General features: G+C 58.5%; 6 protein-coding genes across 6 annotated transcripts; 4 read left to right on the forward strand and 2 right to left on the reverse strand.

The window, feature by feature from the left end:
* The first annotated feature begins 153 nt into the window (after positions 1 to 153).
* Positions 154 to 1,635, forward strand: BJ171DRAFT_519577 (uncharacterized protein). The gene is made up of 4 exons (XM_053112361.1): positions 154 to 297; positions 403 to 529; positions 711 to 890; positions 1,094 to 1,635. Exons 1-4 carry the CDS (start codon positions 235 to 237, stop codon positions 1,177 to 1,179), a joined length of 456 nt encoding a protein of 151 aa, XP_052963111.1. The 5' UTR covers positions 154 to 234; the 3' UTR covers positions 1,180 to 1,635.
* BJ171DRAFT_519578 (uncharacterized protein) lies at positions 1,636 to 4,182 on the forward strand. The gene is made up of 10 exons (XM_053112362.1): positions 1,636 to 2,039; positions 2,241 to 2,252; positions 2,391 to 2,442; positions 2,600 to 2,676; positions 2,775 to 2,931; positions 3,085 to 3,193; positions 3,495 to 3,516; positions 3,616 to 3,694; positions 3,823 to 3,875; positions 3,982 to 4,182. The coding sequence occupies exons 1-10, from the start codon at positions 2,001 to 2,003 to the stop codon at positions 4,075 to 4,077; spliced, it is 696 nt and encodes a 231-aa protein (XP_052963112.1). The 5' UTR covers positions 1,636 to 2,000; the 3' UTR covers positions 4,078 to 4,182.
* Positions 4,183 to 4,356: 174 nt separating this feature from the next.
* Positions 4,357 to 8,093, forward strand: BJ171DRAFT_519581 (uncharacterized protein). Its single transcript, XM_053112363.1, has 11 exons — positions 4,357 to 4,508; positions 4,736 to 4,775; positions 4,939 to 5,072; positions 5,311 to 5,580; positions 5,865 to 6,145; positions 6,320 to 6,511; positions 6,685 to 6,850; positions 6,920 to 7,067; positions 7,204 to 7,315; positions 7,399 to 7,847; positions 8,064 to 8,093. The coding sequence occupies exons 1-10, from the start codon at positions 4,506 to 4,508 to the stop codon at positions 7,691 to 7,693; spliced, it is 1,641 nt and encodes a 546-aa protein (XP_052963113.1). The 5' UTR covers positions 4,357 to 4,505; the 3' UTR covers positions 7,694 to 7,847; positions 8,064 to 8,093.
* Positions 7,960 to 9,019, forward strand: BJ171DRAFT_519583 (transmembrane proteins 14C-domain-containing protein). Its single transcript, XM_053112364.1, has 3 exons — positions 7,960 to 8,112; positions 8,218 to 8,311; positions 8,553 to 9,019. Exons 1-3 carry the CDS (start codon positions 7,995 to 7,997, stop codon positions 8,740 to 8,742), a joined length of 402 nt encoding a protein of 133 aa, XP_052963114.1. The 5' UTR covers positions 7,960 to 7,994; the 3' UTR covers positions 8,743 to 9,019.
* A 150-nt stretch (positions 9,020 to 9,169) lies between these two features.
* On the reverse strand, positions 9,170 to 10,479 carry BJ171DRAFT_602091 (ribonuclease T2-like protein; the record flags this gene model as incomplete). The annotated part of the gene is made up of 4 exons (XM_053115137.1): positions 10,237 to 10,479; positions 10,019 to 10,129; positions 9,640 to 9,870; positions 9,170 to 9,495 (listed from the first exon to the last, which is right to left on the reverse strand). Exons 1-4 carry the CDS (start codon positions 10,445 to 10,447, stop codon positions 9,170 to 9,172), a joined length of 879 nt encoding a protein of 292 aa, XP_052963115.1. The 5' UTR covers positions 10,448 to 10,479.
* An 823-nt stretch (positions 10,480 to 11,302) lies between these two features.
* Positions 11,303 to 15,720, reverse strand: BJ171DRAFT_445833 (PGAP1-like protein-domain-containing protein). Its single transcript, XM_053108178.1, has 10 exons — positions 15,466 to 15,720; positions 15,180 to 15,327; positions 14,620 to 15,014; positions 13,806 to 14,499; positions 13,520 to 13,654; positions 13,067 to 13,375; positions 12,619 to 12,922; positions 12,393 to 12,516; positions 11,980 to 12,173; positions 11,303 to 11,785 (listed from the first exon to the last, which is right to left on the reverse strand). Exons 1-10 carry the CDS (start codon positions 15,679 to 15,681, stop codon positions 11,644 to 11,646), a joined length of 2,661 nt encoding a protein of 886 aa, XP_052963116.1. The 5' UTR covers positions 15,682 to 15,720; the 3' UTR covers positions 11,303 to 11,643.
* Between the last annotated feature and the right edge of the window lie 28 nt (positions 15,721 to 15,748).

Raw genomic sequence — 15,748 nt, forward strand, 5'->3', positions numbered from 1 at the left:
GCCAAACATGCAAAGCAAACCCCTCGCTGGTGTTTCCCAGGGTCTCCGATCACGTGTCGCGTGTGTGTGTGCTCCGTCTGTCTCGGAACGAGGGCCGGGCGAGGGCGAGAGCTGCAGCGAGGACGCCCTCTCTCCTCGCGCGCATGTTTTCGCTTTTTTCGGAGCCGGCCATCAAGGCCCTGGATTTGCCCATCTCATCCATCCAGGCACCGCCATCAGCAACCACATACCACCATGAGCGAGAGTCTCCCGATGGCCATCGAGGCCGAGATCCCCCTGTCGCAGCAGGAGATCGAGGTACGGCCCCTGCCTCGATGCGTCTGGCTTGTCTGCGGCGTGAAGCGGCCGATTGCCTGATACTTTGCTCTGTCCTCTGGCCACGGCGCCGCGGCTTTCGCCCAGGTTCTCCACCAGCAATACATCAGCGAGGGCGACAAGGTTCGCCCCCAAACCAAGTTCAACTACGCCTGGGCCCTGGTCCGCAGCAAGTCCAAGTCAGACCAGCTTCGAGGAGTGTCGTTGCTTGCCGGTGAGTGTCCCTCCTCCCGAGATCCAATGCTCGTAGCCATCTTGCATCAGCCAACTCAAGGCATGCATGCAGCAACACCGCGGCAGGTCTTCGAGCGCAGAGAGTGTGGCACCGAGTCCGCCTAACATCTGTTTCGCCGTCGAATGGGTGTCTTTCGCGATTTGCCTGCGCATGACTGCAGACATCTACCGGGAAACGCCAAGCCGTCGTCGTGAGTGCCTGTACTATCTGGCCCTGGGAGAGTACAAGCTTGGCAACTACCGCAATGCCCGGAAATACAACGATAACCTGTTGAACCTCGAGCCCAAGAACTCGCAGGCCCTCGCGCTGCGACAGACCATCGACGAGCGGGTCCGGAAGGGTCAGTCGTTGCTCTGCTTTTGCTCATTGCAATTCTGTCGGACGTCCTCTACCCTGGGCGAGAGTCCGCAAATCGCTTGACTGGTTGTCTGGGCGGTGGCCTCGTGACTGACCTGCTGTTTGTCTTCCACATGCGCTCGGTTCTGTTCATCCTCTCCATCGATTCCGTTTATCCTCTCTGTCGATCCTGCCAATCGTCGACAGATGGCATCGTCGGAGTCGCCATTGTCGGCGGCGTCGTTGCCCTCATCGGAGCGCTGACCCTGTCGCTGCTGAAGCCGCATAAGTAGTGTCCTTGCAACGGCGGCGCACAGTCATGCTCCTCGAAAGATACGAATAGAACCTCAAGCCTCTTCCGCTTATGATCGATCTCGTATTCTGCAAACTATGTATCCCCCCCCCTTACTTCCGACTCGGAGGGGTAAACCCGTCTCTCGCGTTGCTCTCGAGCTCATTACTTGGGCCAAGCCCCATCGGCACGGCTATCCTGTTTGCTCTCGAGCTTCCTGAACAATGCTGGTGTGAAGTCGGCATGGCCATTGTTCTCTGTTGCGACCAACATTCCTCTTATCTTGTGCTATTTATGATGTTGCGACTGTGTATCGACACTGGATTTACGCTCGCTGGGAACGCAGAACCAGCACCCATTTGTATCGGGCGCGTATGCTTGTTTGGCCAGATCTTTGTCCTGCGCCGGCATCAGGCTGCTGAATGTTGAACCTCATTGAAGTGGAAAGGAGAATCCGGCCAGTCGAGAGCAGAGGGGAAATGCCTTGGCTACGGCAGTGCTTCGGTGGGGCTTTGTGCCAGGAAATCGACCCTTCATCCAGCCCAACGGCGCTGTCCAGATGGATCATCCGACACCGTCCTCTGTGCAGAGTACTCAGTCCGCGCAATCGGTGTGTGGTGTTGTCCTGGCAATCTCTGGCCATCCTTGACGATCTCTGGTCATCTCCGACGAACCCTGGTCATCCCTGGCAATCCCTGGTGGACCCTGGGCTGGTCATGGATTTGCTCTCCGTCGCTGCGCCTCTCGTTTCCTTCTCCTCGTTTGTCCATCACCATCGCCATCGCAGATCCTCATCTCCCACCGCCAGCAACAGCAGCAACAATGACGTCCATGTGGCTTCCTCTCGAGTCCAACCCCGATGTACGTTGCCCGGATCGTCGTGAGCCGCAGACACTGCTGCGTCTGTCGAGCAGACCCGACCGGGGTTCTCTCCAGCAGTTCCTGATGCGATACGGCGAGTTGCTTCGGAAATTGCTGCACTGGTATATGTGTCGCATATCGCAGCCGCAAAGGGAACTCACATCCGCCCAACCGATATCTTGGATGGCTGCCACCACACAGGTCATGAACGAGGTACGACGAGTTTGCCGGTCGCCAGCGCATCCTGGATAGCGACAGAGTCGGCCCACGAGCATCCGCCTTGCCCTGATTAGAGCCGAGATGGATGCGGTCCGTGTCCATTCATTCTCACTCTGGGATCGGCGCATGCAGTACGTCAGCAAGCTCGGCATCTCTTCCAGCTGGATCTATACCGATGTTTATGGTATGTCCGTGTGAGCCAACCCAGGCCGATCCATCGACGCTCGCTCCTGCTCGTCGCTTTCTTGGCTGCTTGCTCCATACTCGCTGCGTCGTCAGCGTTCCGCATACTATTTGCGCCGCCTCCACTCAGTCTGCGGACTGTGTCCTTCTGCAACCAGGATTCGACCCGGAGCTACTCGGCTTCATCCCGCGTCCTTGCAGGGCCGTTCTGCTCCTCTTCCCGATAACCGAGAAGGTGACTCTTCCCAGCAGCTCAGCTTAGCCTCTAAACTGGTGCCGATCATATCCCAAATGGCAACATCAATAACTGTCTGGATATTCTCGATTGTGCAGTACGAGCAGTTCAGAAAAGACGAGCAGTCTCGCATCGAGCAGAGCGGCCAGACCGTCAGCGACCAGGTGTATTTTGTCCGCCAGACTATCGGAAATGCATGCGGCACCATTGGACTCATCCACTCGCTCCTGAACAACCGCGACGCCATCGATCTCGGTACGGTCAGCAGTATGAGAACCAGCACGATGAGCGCCAGCGCTGCGATCCTCATCAGTGTTCGATGACACTGCCGTTGGTCCTATACGACTGGATACCCATCAGGCATTTGGTGTAAAGGCTGGGCCACTAATTGGAGCCAACACTGACCAGGAAACGGCGCAATCAAGTCCATTTGGGATCAGACCCAAGGCATCAGTCCCGAGCAGAGAGCCAAGACCCTCGAGTCCAGCAAAGAGCTCGCTCGAATCCACGACGAAAGGTAGACTTGTCCTGGCGGCATCAATGATGGGACTGCTCCCGTTACTTCGCAATCCAGGATCTTTGCTGCGGGTCGAAAGCAAGCTCTGTCAAGTAGAATCTTGGGTGCACCCATGTTGGATGCGCCTGAGTTGACGTTCGCCGCCGTCGCGGGCACCCTTGGATTCAGAGCTGCGATTCTCGCCCCAGTTCCGCTGGCATCCTCTGTGTCCCCGATAATCGGCCAATTGACTCACTCCTCTCCTGCCGGTGCAAAACACGCGCGGATTACTCTGGACCCGAACCATGTCCTGGCTTCCAAGTTCCCACCAAGGACAAACCCATGTAGGTTGAAGTCTCCGCTGGAGGGTCTGCCGGAATTGGTCTGGGCTTCTGGTGCTGCAATTGCCTGTGCCGCGATTGTTGACATGAGTTGCTTTCCAGGCTCCATCGGCGGACGAAGAAGTGGACCTGCACTTTATCTGCTTTGTCGAAAAAGAAAGGCACATCTACGAGCTCGATGGTATGTGGCTTCTGGAGACGATGTCATGGCGCAGCGCGCGGGGTGCATGGACATGCATAGCGGGCCCGGTGTGCAGGCGAGTATAAGGTGGATCTTCGAGATGGGAACTCAGCAATTGTCTCGGACAGGACGCAAGCCATTCCCGATCAACCACGGTGTCGCCACCGGCGATCTATTGAATGTAAGTAAGGCTCGTCAGGAAATGCCATCCGTCAGCGCGAAGCCACCTTTGATCGGAAGGCCATGAATCGCTGCTCCACCGTTGACGCACTCGAGCTGCTTACTAGGACTCGGTCGAGGTCATCAAAAAGTTCATGGAGCGTGAGCCCGACCAGCTGAACTTTACGGCGATTGCGTTGGTGCGCAACCCGGACGAGGCCTGAGCCACGACAGCCGGCGTGAGCGCCATGTGTGCACTCCCCAGGCAATATATTTGGCAGAGCCAGCCGCCCGCTCTGACTGACGACGGGCCCAGCTCGACTATCTGACCTGCCGCCGTCGCTTCCGCCCAGGAGCAGCAGCCGGATGACACTCGTGGGAGTGTGGTGAGCCATGGGCAGCATTGGCACCGTCACGTGTGCCTCGACACACACACACGCGCGGTTCGATCCAGCCCGTCGAGATTCTTGAATTCTTGCCATCTCGACTGGGCTGGTCGGCGAGCCACATCACCGCCATCAAACCGTCTGCGGGCACCCCTGCTGCACATCAAGCACGACCCCGCGCCCTCCAGCACCAGCCTGTGTCCGCATCGCACACCGACGCCGTGGTCAAACACTCTTTTGGCCGTCATCCCTGATTCCTCGTCAACATGGTGCGCTTGCGTTTGCCTGGCTGTCGCTCTGCCGGCAGTCTTTGTGCCGAGGCCTGTTCTGCCGCCGATGCCCGGCCGACCGGGCGACCGGCAGGGGCTTCCTGCGTCGCAGAGCCACTCTGCTCTGCCCGTTTGGCATCTGCCTCTGTCAAGTTGCTACGGGCGTCAGAGTGCATACGCCTCGCACCTGCCTGCACTAACCATGCTCCCTCTCCCGATTGATCTAGGTTGTTCTTGCTGCATCGATCTGCACCAAGTCGGGCAAAGGTAGATACGCCGGTGCAAGCTCGCAGGCCTCGGCTGCAGACCCAGAGTCATATCCGTGGTAGCCTCAAACGGCATAGGTCACCCTCAGTCTTCCATGTTGAGCTTGCCTTTGGAGCCAAATCCTGCCGATCTACTCACATCCTGCTCCAATGCTCGCCGCTAGCGATTGTCTCTCGCCAGTTCATCGAGATGACTCGCTCCCGCATCGAGGGCCTCCTCGCATCGTTTCCAAAGCTGATGGGCAACTCGGACCAGCACACTTTTGTTGAAACCGAGAATGTGCGCTATGTGTACCAGGTGTGTTGTTCTTCTCCGAGCGCTTGGTCTATCGATGTGCTCTGCATATATGTGCTCGTACGCCGCTGAACAGGCCAGCCCCGTTGGCGCTTGTTGCTGTTGGCAGCCAGGGTGCTTAGGGCGGGTGGGTAGAGGTTTGATCTGAGTACCGATACCATGCATGCTGGCATCGGCCCTATGGCTGGCAGAAGTCCTATGGCTGGCACCACCCCACTGACACTCTGACCTTTGTACTCAGCCTCTCGATGATCTGTTCTTGGTTTTGGTGACCAACAAAAACTCCAATATCCTTCAAGACATCGACACCCTGCACCTCTTTGCCCGTGTCGTCTCCGAGACCTGCCGCCAGTTCGACGAACGCGAGATCCAGCGACACGCCTTTGATCTGCTGTCTGTCTTTGACGAAGTCATTGCTCTGGGATACCGCGAGTCGGTGACTCTGCCGCAGATCCGAACCATCGTCGAGATGGAATCCCACGAGGAGCGCATCCAGCTCGAGATCGAAAAGGTCGGTTCGGTGGCTCCTGAGCCTGGCTTTGATAGCGCACTGGCCTTGGAACGGCGCGAGGCTGGTCGATTCTGCGCATTTTACTCGTGGCCTCCGGAATACCGTTCAAGGGATGCTGCTGCGCTGATTTGCGCGGAACTTGGCTGATACGAGGGGGAGCATGACTGATGAGTGCAAGTCGGTTGGTCTGAGCTGATCTGAGCTGATTTGATCTGAGCTGAGCTGGGCTGAGCTGAGCTGACCCGCGCCTATTCGATCTCGGCCCCAATGCGACGCACCCTCAGAACAAGGAGAAGGAGGCCAAGGACGAGCTCAAGCGCAAGGCCAAGCAGATCGAGATGATGAAGCGCGAGCAGAAGAAGAGCGGCTTCTCTGGCAGCATCTCTGGCATGTCGGGCTTTGGAAACAAGTTTGGCGGCAATGGAAGCGGCGGATATGGTCCCAGCAGTGGCGGATATGGCCCGGGAAGCATGGGCGGATCCGGCGGATCCGGTGGATTCCGCACCCAGGGCTACCCCGACTCTGGCAGCAGCTATGCCGATGACCGCACCTACAGCTCCTCACCGTACGTTCACCTTGGCTTACCGCTTCCGAGGCTAGAGAAGCGGGGCGTCTGCTCTTTGTGCACTCTTCGCAGCGAATGTATATTATCGGCTTCCCACCCCGATACCCGCGAGTCGGGCAAGGCTCAGTCACGCAATCCAGCACTGACATTTGTGCGCATTTTCTCCATGAGCAGGAGCTTTGGCTCCTCAGCAACTCCCCAGCGCCCTTCATCCGGAAAGGGAATGCAGCTCGGCAAGAAGGCCAAGGACATGTCGCTGCTGGAGGAGATCAAGTCAGACGAAGGCATCCAGGAGCTGTCTGGCACCGCCCAAGCTTCGGCCGTCGGACCTGCAGCAGGAGCTCAGTCGTCTGCCAGTCAAGAAAGGTACAGCCACCCCACCAGACGGCTCAGGCCGTGCTCATGAGTGGCATCTAGTTTGTACTGCATCCGCTCAACCCTGTGCATCATCATGGATGCTTGTGCCGGCAGCAGCGATGCAGATTGCGGCTACCTTCTGACCTGCGCCTCCGTTCTGATGTGTCCGCATTCCTTCGTAGTGTCCATGTTTCTGTTACCGAAAAGATTGCTGCTACGTTCAACCGCGACGGCGGGCTGCAGAACCTCGAGATCAAGGGCGACATGACGCTGAGAGTCTCAGACCCTGACTCGAGCCGCCTGCGCCTGATCATGCAGCTCATGCCCGACAGCAGTGTCCAGTACAAGGTATGATGTCGTGTGTGTAACTGCTGTGCTGCGTTCTCGTTGGTGCTGACGAACCTGTTCCCCTTGCAGACGCACCCCAACGTCGACAAGAGCCTGTTCTCCTCGGACGCTGTGATCGCCATGAAGGATCAATCTCGGCCTTTCCCCACGAACACATCTCTGGGTTTGCTGAAATGGCGATACGCTTCGCGAGACGACAGCCTGTGTCCGCTGCTGAGTACGTTTTCACTGAATGCCGCTGATTGTCTCGCGACATCAGCTGTGTGCGACGGATAATGCGCAAGATAGCAACCAGAGAGATGAGATGCATTACTGATCCCACCTCCTCCGTCTCCGTCACGATCCCTGTCCAGTCACCTGCTGGCCATCGCCTACGGGCCACGGTGCCTGCGACGTCAACATTGAATACGAGCTGCAAAACACCAACCTGGAGCTCCACGATGTTGTGATTTCGATCCCGTATCCGTACGTGCATGTTGCTCAGGTGCACCGTCGCTGGCTGCTCCATATCCTCGTGCATATACTGACTTGCTTCTGCTGCGTCGCAGTGGTGGCGCTCCCCCCAAGATCGGCGATCTCGAGGGCCACTACAACATCAACCGAGCCGCGCACACCCTCGAGTGGCAGCTGCCGCTTGTGGATCGCAGCAACGCCTCTGGCGTGCTCGAGTTCTCTGTCCAGAGCGAGGACGTCGATGGCTTCTACCCCATCAAGGTCAACTTCTTCAGCCCTCGACTGATCTGCGCCGTTGCGGTTGCCGATATCCAGACCACGGACAGCGGAAGCCCGGTGCAGTTCTCCAAGGAGACATCGCTGACCGTCGAAGACTACAGCGTCGTCTGAGCCCCCCCCCCGTTGGGTCGCTCTGTTCGGTCCTCCATTCCGAGGCCCAACAACGACTGGTTGTTAGATCTCTTGCGGCTCAATACACACACCCTCTCAATACAACAAGACTCTGAGATCCATCTGCGCGCTCGGCCTCTCGCAGTGCCAGGTGGTGTGTCTTGCAGTGCACAGAGCATATCGAGGGCATATCGAGGGCATATCGAGGGCTGGGCGATATGTTGGGTGCTCTCGCCGAGCCGGCTGGTGCGATCCTTCCTCGTTCCGCCCAGGGCCGCGTTCAAGCGATGCGGCCCTGCGGATGCTGGCTCTTGATCGGCCTGTCGCTGATCTCCCGCACCATCGCCCTCTCTGTCGGCTCTCGCCCAAGCATCCCACCACGATGTCGCACCATCCTGCCTATACTCTCTCTGGCCTCTGTAAGAATACGATCTTGACAACCAGCGCCCTTCCTGCTCGCTCGCTTTGCCCCTGGTTTGATGGGGTGCAACTGGCGTCGTTCTGACACAAGTCTCTCCACCCAGGTGCTGTCGGGGGTGTCGTCGGCTATGCCCGGACTCGATCCAAGCCCTCGCTCATCGCCGGCCTGGCTTTTGCGGCGCTCTTTGGGGCTTCGGGGTGGGTATCGTCCTCGGGCAGCCATCGCTGCTCCCCGTGCGCTTGCGATCGGATACGGCTTGCACACAGGGATGTGGTGCTTTCACGAACCGTTGCCGATCGACTTTGGCTGGCTGGTGTCGATGCAGCGTCCGGAGAGGCTGCAACCCACCGCCTCTCCTCGGCTCGCCTTGATTCAGCAAACCCGGCTTGCTCTCGCTCTCACAGCCAGCTGACGCCTTGCCATACGATGTGACCTCAGGTATCTGATCCAGTCCAACCAGGACTGGGGCGTTGAGTTGGCATCCGCCTCGTCCGCCATTCTGACCTCGGCGATGCTGCCCCGGGCCATCAAGACCCGCAAGCCCGTCCCCGCTGGTCTGGCCTTGGTTGGTGTTGCCGGGCTCGGATACTACGGCAAGAAGCTCTACGAGCAGACCTATGGCCTCTAGCTTCGGCCGATCCCAGCAGCTTAGCTTGCTTCCCCCGCACCAGCAGGCACTGCAGGCTGTGCCAAACTCTTTGCAATCAGAGCCAGTCGTCCGTGGCGAACGACAATACAGCTCCTTTCTCGCATACCGAGACACTTCCGCGGCGAGGATGTTTGCACCTCATCTCCTCTCATCCGACTGCAGCGCCGTATAGGGCTGCGAGGTGCAAAGACAAGGACATTTTGGATTTATCTTGTTTACATCGGCAGTACACAGCCTCCAAGCGAGGTGCTCAGAGTTCAATCCATAGGAAAAGCAGGCTCCTGGGGGTGGGGGTGGCACCAGGGCACTGCACAGAAAATAGAATTTACCAAGGTGTGTGTTGGGGGGGGGATGTCCAGCAGGCGCAAGAGCAACGGGCTGCTGGGCAATCTCTATCTAAAATAGTTTAACCGCGGGAGGGCTGGGGAGGGTAGTAGATATCGGCATCGGTCTGGTTGGTGCTGAGGCAGCCATTGTAGGCAGCAACGGGCTCGTGGTGGATGAACTTGTTGCCGGCAACGTTCATGAGATACATCCAGATCTCAGAAAGGTACTTGTTCTTCTGGCTGTCGGTGACACACTGGATGGCACCCTCGTATCCGAACTCGGCCTTGAGGGCAGCCTGCATGGCGCTGAACTTGTAGGTGGTGGTGTTGCTGGGGACGATGCCGTGCTTCTTGAAGGCGGCAAAGAGATCAAACTCCTTCCAGAGGCTGTAGATGCGGCGGGTGTCTGGCAATCGCAGGGTAGAGCAGCAGGGCAGGTCAGTTGGCCGAGCAGACACAGTATCAGACAAGAGGCATCGACAAGTCCGTGTTGCCAGACGGCCACACCACAGCAAACTGAGGCGGCCGGCAGTTGCTGGACGACACTCACAGTCAACAATCTCCTCGTTGGGCTTGTAGTTGGTGTAGCACTTGGGGTTGAGCTGAGAGTCGCAAGTGCCGTGCTTGACGAACTCGTGGCTCCAGAACCAGTCGTAGCTGCCATCGGCACCCATCCACATCTTCTGGAGCTTGCCATAGAGGTCAGAGTCGGCGCCCATGATGCGAGCGGGGACATCGGTGTAACGACGGGTGGGATCGCAGCCGAGGTCGCTGTTGGAGTCTGGGGTCGGCAAAAGTCGATGGGATCAGAGAAGAGCGGCGGGTACACAACCGGCTATCACCGAGGCTCGGGTTGCCATGCTCGGGTTGCCATGCTCGATTCGCTGTGATCAGCACCGGCACAAACAGCAGCAGTCCGTGACACCTACAGGATCCGTTGCAGTAGTCGGGCCACAGGCCGTGGACGGTGAACTTATGGTCGGGGAGGTGGCTCAGGGTCGAGGGGGCGCAGTAGTGGTTGGGGGCAGAGGAGAGACAGTCTGGTTGGGGCCGGAGCCATCCAGCGAAGGTGTGAGTTGCGTGCGAGTTGCGTGCGAGTTGCGTGTGATCCGATTCATTGCTGGTAACCAAAGCAGAGTTGACTTACAGCCGGCAGTCCAGTTCTGGGCAAAGACCATCAGGCCCTGGTCGGCAACGCAGCACGAATCATAGGGCAGGCCGGTCAAGGGGTTGTTGGTGCAGGCGACGGCACTGGCAGGGCAGTCGTAGGAGGGAGCCGGAGGGTTGGGAACGCACTTGTAGTCGGCAGCGACGACGGTGGCGACAGCGGCGATGGTGGCGACAGCGAGGACCTTCATGGTGACAGACGGCGGCAGATGGTGGCAGGCGGCGGATGGACAGAGCGAGAGATTGAGCGCAGGAGCGAGCACTTTATACCACGGAGCCACGGCCTTCTGGAACCGGGGATTGTGGGTGCGCCGAGGCGGGTTGTGTGGGCATGCGGATGGTCAAGGAGGGCAGAAAGCACGCGGTCGCAGATGGGTGGGGTGTTGCTGGACAGCCAAGTGCACTCTGGTGTGGGGCTGTTGGGTGGTGGGGTTCTGTTTTGTTACTGATTGGCGGATGCTCTTGATGTTATGCGGCAGCCGTTGATGATACGGAGTCGCGGCTAACAACTGCCCATGGTACTCGGCAGCATGGCCCGCATGTAGTTCTTTCGGCATCGACGAACATCCACGAACATCCACGAACATCCACGAACACCTATCAATATCCATCAATATCCATCAATATCCCGCAGCCGCCAACAAGGACCACATCCCCACCATCGATACATCGCCTCGCCATCACATGCATCGCAGGCAGCACAAACAAACAGTCGCACCGAGCACGGCGGCTGAGGCGAGGGGGCGTGCGTTCGGATCAGCACCAGCCGCGGGCGATCCGCGTTCGCACGCCGACCTCCTTGCCATCCGCGACAAGGTCGGGCTGGGACGCCATCCGGCAGAGTCGAGCCGAGGCTGGTGCGTGGGAGTGTTGAGCAACGCACTCATCACCAGGGGAGGGACGATGCGACAAGCAGCCGCCGGCTTACTTGGACCACACCAGCAGTCGCCCGCACGCACCATCGGCCACCCAAGCATTGATCCGCCATGTCTCGATGCACACAGGCGTTCGCACCGAGCCCGTCCCACGCCCGATCAAATCTGCACTTCTTGTTCGACTGCACGCAGCATCGTGTTCCGCGGGGTGCATTTGCACCCAGCCAGAAATTTTGCCTGAACCGGCGCCGTCTGCGTGTGCCGGCACCACGGGGTCGAGCCCCTGGTCTTCAGGGATGCCGTGCCGTGTGCATGCGACATGGCATCGCATCCACGAGCCGCGCCCGTCGAGCCACCCCGCGTGGATGGTCGGTTTCCTGCTGGGTTTCCTGCTGGGTTTCCTGCTGGGTTTCCTGCTGGGCTTCCTTCTCGGCAGTCGTCCTTGGCAGCCGAGCTTGTTGTCCTTGCTTGGTCCGTGGCTCGCCTGATGCATCTTGCGTTTTCGCCTGCTTCTACCCAAGCACCGACAGGCCTATTCGCAGAGCCGCCAGGGCACCAATAGCAGCCGGCAGCATGGACGCATCGCCCCACGACAAGACGACCCATGCAGCCAGAAACGCCTGGATTGCGCCCGAGTACATGCTTGCTCGCCAGCTGTTCGTTCAAGTCGAGCAGCGTCGGGAAGTGATTGTCACTATACTGCCGAGCACCACCATCCATCACCATCCATCGCCATCCACCACCATCCACCACCATCCATCGCCATACATCACAATCATCTTCGAGTCAACGCACTTTGCTCCAGCAACGATCCCGCGATCCCGCTGCCTCTCTCGCGCTGGTCTTACCCGATCAGTTTGATGCGATCGTGGAATATGCATTCAATCCAGAAGAACGTCGCCGCGGCCACAACGATCATGGGCTTGATGTGATTCGCGGATCGATCCGCTGCCTTTGCCCAGATGATGAGCTCCGGTACAGAAATGAGCGTCGACAGTGTACACAAGCCAAGTGTCGAGGTCTGTGCGGTTCTCCGATTGTGCTAGTGCCGGAAATCAGCCGTTTGGCAGAGCCACCGAGATTGCGGTGAGGGATGTTGTGAGGTTACATTCAATCCGAGCTCCCGCTCCCAGCTGGTGCTGAGGACACGCAAGGTCGCTCCCATAACGATAGTCGCGGGACTGCCAAAGGCGATAGATATATCCGCGGCTCTGCGCCGGCTCAACTGGTGTCCCGTGCTATCCTGAAAGCATAAACTTACCATTCTCGAAGCTTGGTTGGCAATCAAAGACAAAAGTCCCACCAGGAAGCCGAAAAATAGCGGCAGCCGCGTCGCAACAACGAGCAGCACCAACCCGAGGGCAGCGACTCTCGTGATGAGTGATCTGTGATGGACATCAACTGTATGAGCAGCCCCTCTGCGTGCGGCTCATCTTGGGCTCGTCGAGTCAGTCGAGTGTGCGCCTCGGATTATCGGTGGTACTCACCTCTCGAGTCGTTGGCTCGGAGGAACGAGTCGTCTGGCAGCAGCTACCAGTGCCGCTGCTATGCCTTGGATCACAGACGCGGCGCCAATGCCAGCACGGTATGTTCCGACGGACACCCAGGCGATGTGCCAGTTCAGCGAGTTCCACGGCGCCGTCTCTGTCATTTCTACGACTCGCGAGGTCCATATTTCGCCGAGGCTTGTCCCGGGAACGTATACGTAGTCGTGCAGGGCCGCAGGTTTGAGGAGCAATACCACAAACAAAAATGCCGCTGTCTGCATGCCGGACCGCTTTGGAGATTTGGCTAACGGGATCAGATCCGTACAGTGTCATCATTTGCGCACAGGGTATGCTCTCAGGGGGGCACGCCAGAGGCCCCTACGAGTCTCTGCAGTTGCATATCCCATCGTACACCAGACTGCAACCGGGCCGAGCTCTGGCTTCTTACCTGTCCGACCCGATGCATCAAGAACCACCAGCAGCGCGTACTCGAGTATCCTTTGCCAGTTCGTCCTGATGACTTCGGCCAATGTAGCGATGTAGTCGATCGTCACTCGGAACTCGCAGGTCTTGTCCGTCGGTGAGGCAATAAAATGCAATCCCAGCCCGGAAGGTCGCGGATGAACAGGGTTGACTCCAAGCCGCTCCAGCGCCAGAGGGACACTCTGTCTGCGGCTGCTGCAGGCTATGGTGTGGTACTTTTCATCCGAGGTATCGTTGGCCCACAGGTGGACCGTGACGGCGACGTCGCTGCTATCTGGAGCATGAAGCGCATCCGTTCGAGCGGATTGGCGTCGGGTGCAGCCAAAGTCAGCCGCTGAGCAAACCAAGCACTATGATGCGATTCGGAGGACTCGCTCCCGGTTTGCATACTGGTATCGCTGCATCTGTGCTCACATACCATTGGCGTCGTGGGTGCTCCGCCGATATTCCAGGGCATACTTGATGTATCCGTTGCGGATCCATGGCGCCGTCGTGGCGACATACATATCGGTGGTGTTGAACGTAGCCCAGGCGAGGCTCGACAATCGCAAATCTATCAGCAGTCATTGTATAGCGATCTTAGTTTCTCGGGTGGCTGAAGGGCTGACGCTGTCATTCGCATCCAAGCGGGAGATGGACAGCGTGCGATGCATATTGCACAGACAGTCGCTGCTGTTTCCCACGGATGGTGTCATCCGACGTACCTGCTCCGCCGCTATCACCGACCGCGACCATCGCCACCCAGGAGCCCATCGGCGTCATGTCTGGATATTCGGACTGGTAGTTCCGGAATCGGTCGATGGCTATCCATTGCTGCTTGCTATGAGCACGCATCCTGCGGTCCCAGGAAACGAGAGAGAAGGGTGCTTGAGGTGCCGTATATGGAACGACTGCCGCTCTGTGCTCGATTGGATGGCACTGGTACTCTTGCGTGGCCGGATCGCCAGACTCACACGAGTATATGCCCTCCACAGGATGGTTGGTCAACAGCACGGTCGTTACCGTGACGTTGCCGAGATCCAAAACCAGCCACGGCCTTGACGCTGGCTGGCCCGTTTCAACAAACAGTGGGCCGGCGGCCTCTTGCGGAGCCCTAACGACGATGCTGCTTGGTTGATGCTGGGGCTGCCCCGAGCGAGCACCCGATCTGCGTCCGAGTCCTCCCAAAAAGGTGGCTTCGAGCACTTGCATGCGACTTGAGAGATCCCGTGTCCTCAGCGCCCGATGTGGGTCCCTGGCGCTGAACATGGCCTGCACGAGTTTGTGCAAGAGCTGGCTGCACCAGACGATAGCCTCGTGCTCAATCGACGTCCAGACTTCCGGGATTGATGTCGTATAGACGGTGAAACCATGGTGATGCGGCAGGAATGCTTCCACTTCCGAAAGCTCGGATCGGATCTGGACACATGTACCAAATGAGTTACCCAGGCCGCATCGTCGGCGAACAAGAATCCGAATCTCGCGAGTCTTTGCGCCATTTCTCCGCCCGCAACGTTGGAACGCTGGAGACTTTGTTACCATGTGGTCCTGATTGCCGCCTGCGATCGATACCAGCGATACATTTTCAAAGCCCGGGGCGTGCTTCTGAAATCCCCCTTGCCCCCAGATCCTGTTGACTCGGGAGTATAGCTGTGCCATGCCGGGGGCAAAGCTGGCGGGTGGGGCCAAGTGAGGCGTTGAGAGCGTAAAGATGGTGTCGACAGATCCAGGCCGATGGCTGGGCAGCGTCATCGCTACTCGGACAACGATCCCGCCCATAGAGTGCGCTACGACCATCACCGACGATGGCTGCGGCTGACCGGAATCGTGGGATCGATAGAGCGAGAGGATATGTGCGATAGCCTCGTTGACATATTCGGCTTGTTGGAGAACCAAATCCTCTCCAAAGGCAGTGAGCTCTTCCTGGGTATCGACTGCCAGGGAACAGACCGTCCACAATCGTCGTCCGGGTGGTGGTGGCAGACAGATACGCTTGAATCACCAACGATATCAAAGCACCAGAGCGGAATGCGCTGAAGCCCAGGGCTCGGCTGCCCGGATCGAGCGACGAACGTATCGCCAGAGTCCCGCTGCCATACCTGTGAACACATCAAATGGAATCTGGCTTGTATCTGGCCCGCCAAACATGAGCCGCTGGTGCTGGTAGTGTGCTCTTGATCCCAACGAGCGGGCTTGCTCATAACTTCCGGCATGTCCTGGAATGAATAGTACGGGATGGCCGGCGGGCTGGCGGCATCAAAGTTGCGTTACCAGCCGCGGCAAACCGCGAATATCGATCGCTGCCGATGCTGTCCTCCCAGTCAGGATGGCCCGCCAGAACAAAGTGGTTTTGCGCATGAATGAGACGGCAGTACATCGACATACCACAGGACTGGATGGTGGCATGCCATAGGGGAGCTCCATGTACCAGAAGAGGCGATAGCGGGGATGTGGCGGCCCAAAGTCGATCTGGTGAAAATACGGATACATATAGGGCAGGATGCATCGACGACGGTCCTTGGCGAGGACGAGCCACGACACCAGCGATGCCGCGACAGCCAGAAGCAGCGCAAGGGAAAGGAGGATCTGCCTGGTCCTCATGGCATGTGTCCGCAGATCGAATCGATGGGCTCGCTGTCGAGGCAACCGATGTCGATGTCGAGGACAA

Source organism: Polychytrium aggregatum (assembly GCF_025602895.1).
Source record: "Polychytrium aggregatum strain JEL109 chromosome Unknown BJ171scaffold_43, whole genome shotgun sequence".
Classification (NCBI taxonomy): domain Eukaryota; kingdom Fungi; phylum Chytridiomycota; class Chytridiomycetes; order Polychytriales; genus Polychytrium; species Polychytrium aggregatum.

Bases quoted from the DNA above. Each gene is read 5' to 3' on its own strand.
- BJ171DRAFT_519577 (XM_053112361.1), top strand. From the start codon at position 235: ATGAGCGAGAGTCTCCCGATGGCCATCGAGGCCGAGATCCCCCTGTCG. The intron at 298-402 runs GTACGGCCCCTG...GCTTTCGCCCAG, and splicing joins TGTCGCAGCAGGAGATCGAG to GTTCTCCACCAGCAATACAT. The intron at 530-710 runs GTGAGTGTCCCT...GCATGACTGCAG, and splicing joins AGGAGTGTCGTTGCTTGCCG to ACATCTACCGGGAAACGCCA.
- BJ171DRAFT_519578 (XM_053112362.1), top strand. From the start codon at position 2,001: ATGACGTCCATGTGGCTTCCTCTCGAGTCCAACCCCGAT. The intron at 2,932-3,084 runs GTACGGTCAGCA...AACACTGACCAG, and splicing joins CCGCGACGCCATCGATCTCG to GAAACGGCGCAATCAAGTCC. The intron at 3,695-3,822 runs GTATGTGGCTTC...TGTCTCGGACAG, and splicing joins GCACATCTACGAGCTCGATG to GACGCAAGCCATTCCCGATC.
- BJ171DRAFT_519581 (XM_053112363.1), top strand. The intron at 5,581-5,864 runs GTCGGTTCGGTG...ACGCACCCTCAG, and splicing joins TCCAGCTCGAGATCGAAAAG to AACAAGGAGAAGGAGGCCAA. The intron at 6,851-6,919 runs GTATGATGTCGT...TTCCCCTTGCAG, and splicing joins ACAGCAGTGTCCAGTACAAG to ACGCACCCCAACGTCGACAA.
- BJ171DRAFT_519583 (XM_053112364.1), top strand. From the start codon at position 7,995: ATGCTGGCTCTTGATCGGCCTGTCGCTGATCTCCCGCACCATCGCCCT. The intron at 8,113-8,217 runs GTAAGAATACGA...CTCTCCACCCAG, and splicing joins CTATACTCTCTCTGGCCTCT to GTGCTGTCGGGGGTGTCGTC. The intron at 8,312-8,552 runs GTGGGTATCGTC...ATGTGACCTCAG, and splicing joins GCGCTCTTTGGGGCTTCGGG to GTATCTGATCCAGTCCAACC.
- BJ171DRAFT_445833 (XM_053108178.1), bottom strand. From the start codon at position 15,681: ATGAGGACCAGGCAGATCCTCCTTTCCCTTGCGCTGCTTCTGGCTGTC. The intron at 13,376-13,519 runs GTATGTGAGCAC...TTCATGCTCCAG, and splicing joins GAGCACCCACGACGCCAATG to ATAGCAGCGACGTCGCCGTC. The intron at 12,923-13,066 runs GTAAGAAGCCAG...TGATCCCGTTAG, and splicing joins TGATGCATCGGGTCGGACAG to CCAAATCTCCAAAGCGGTCC.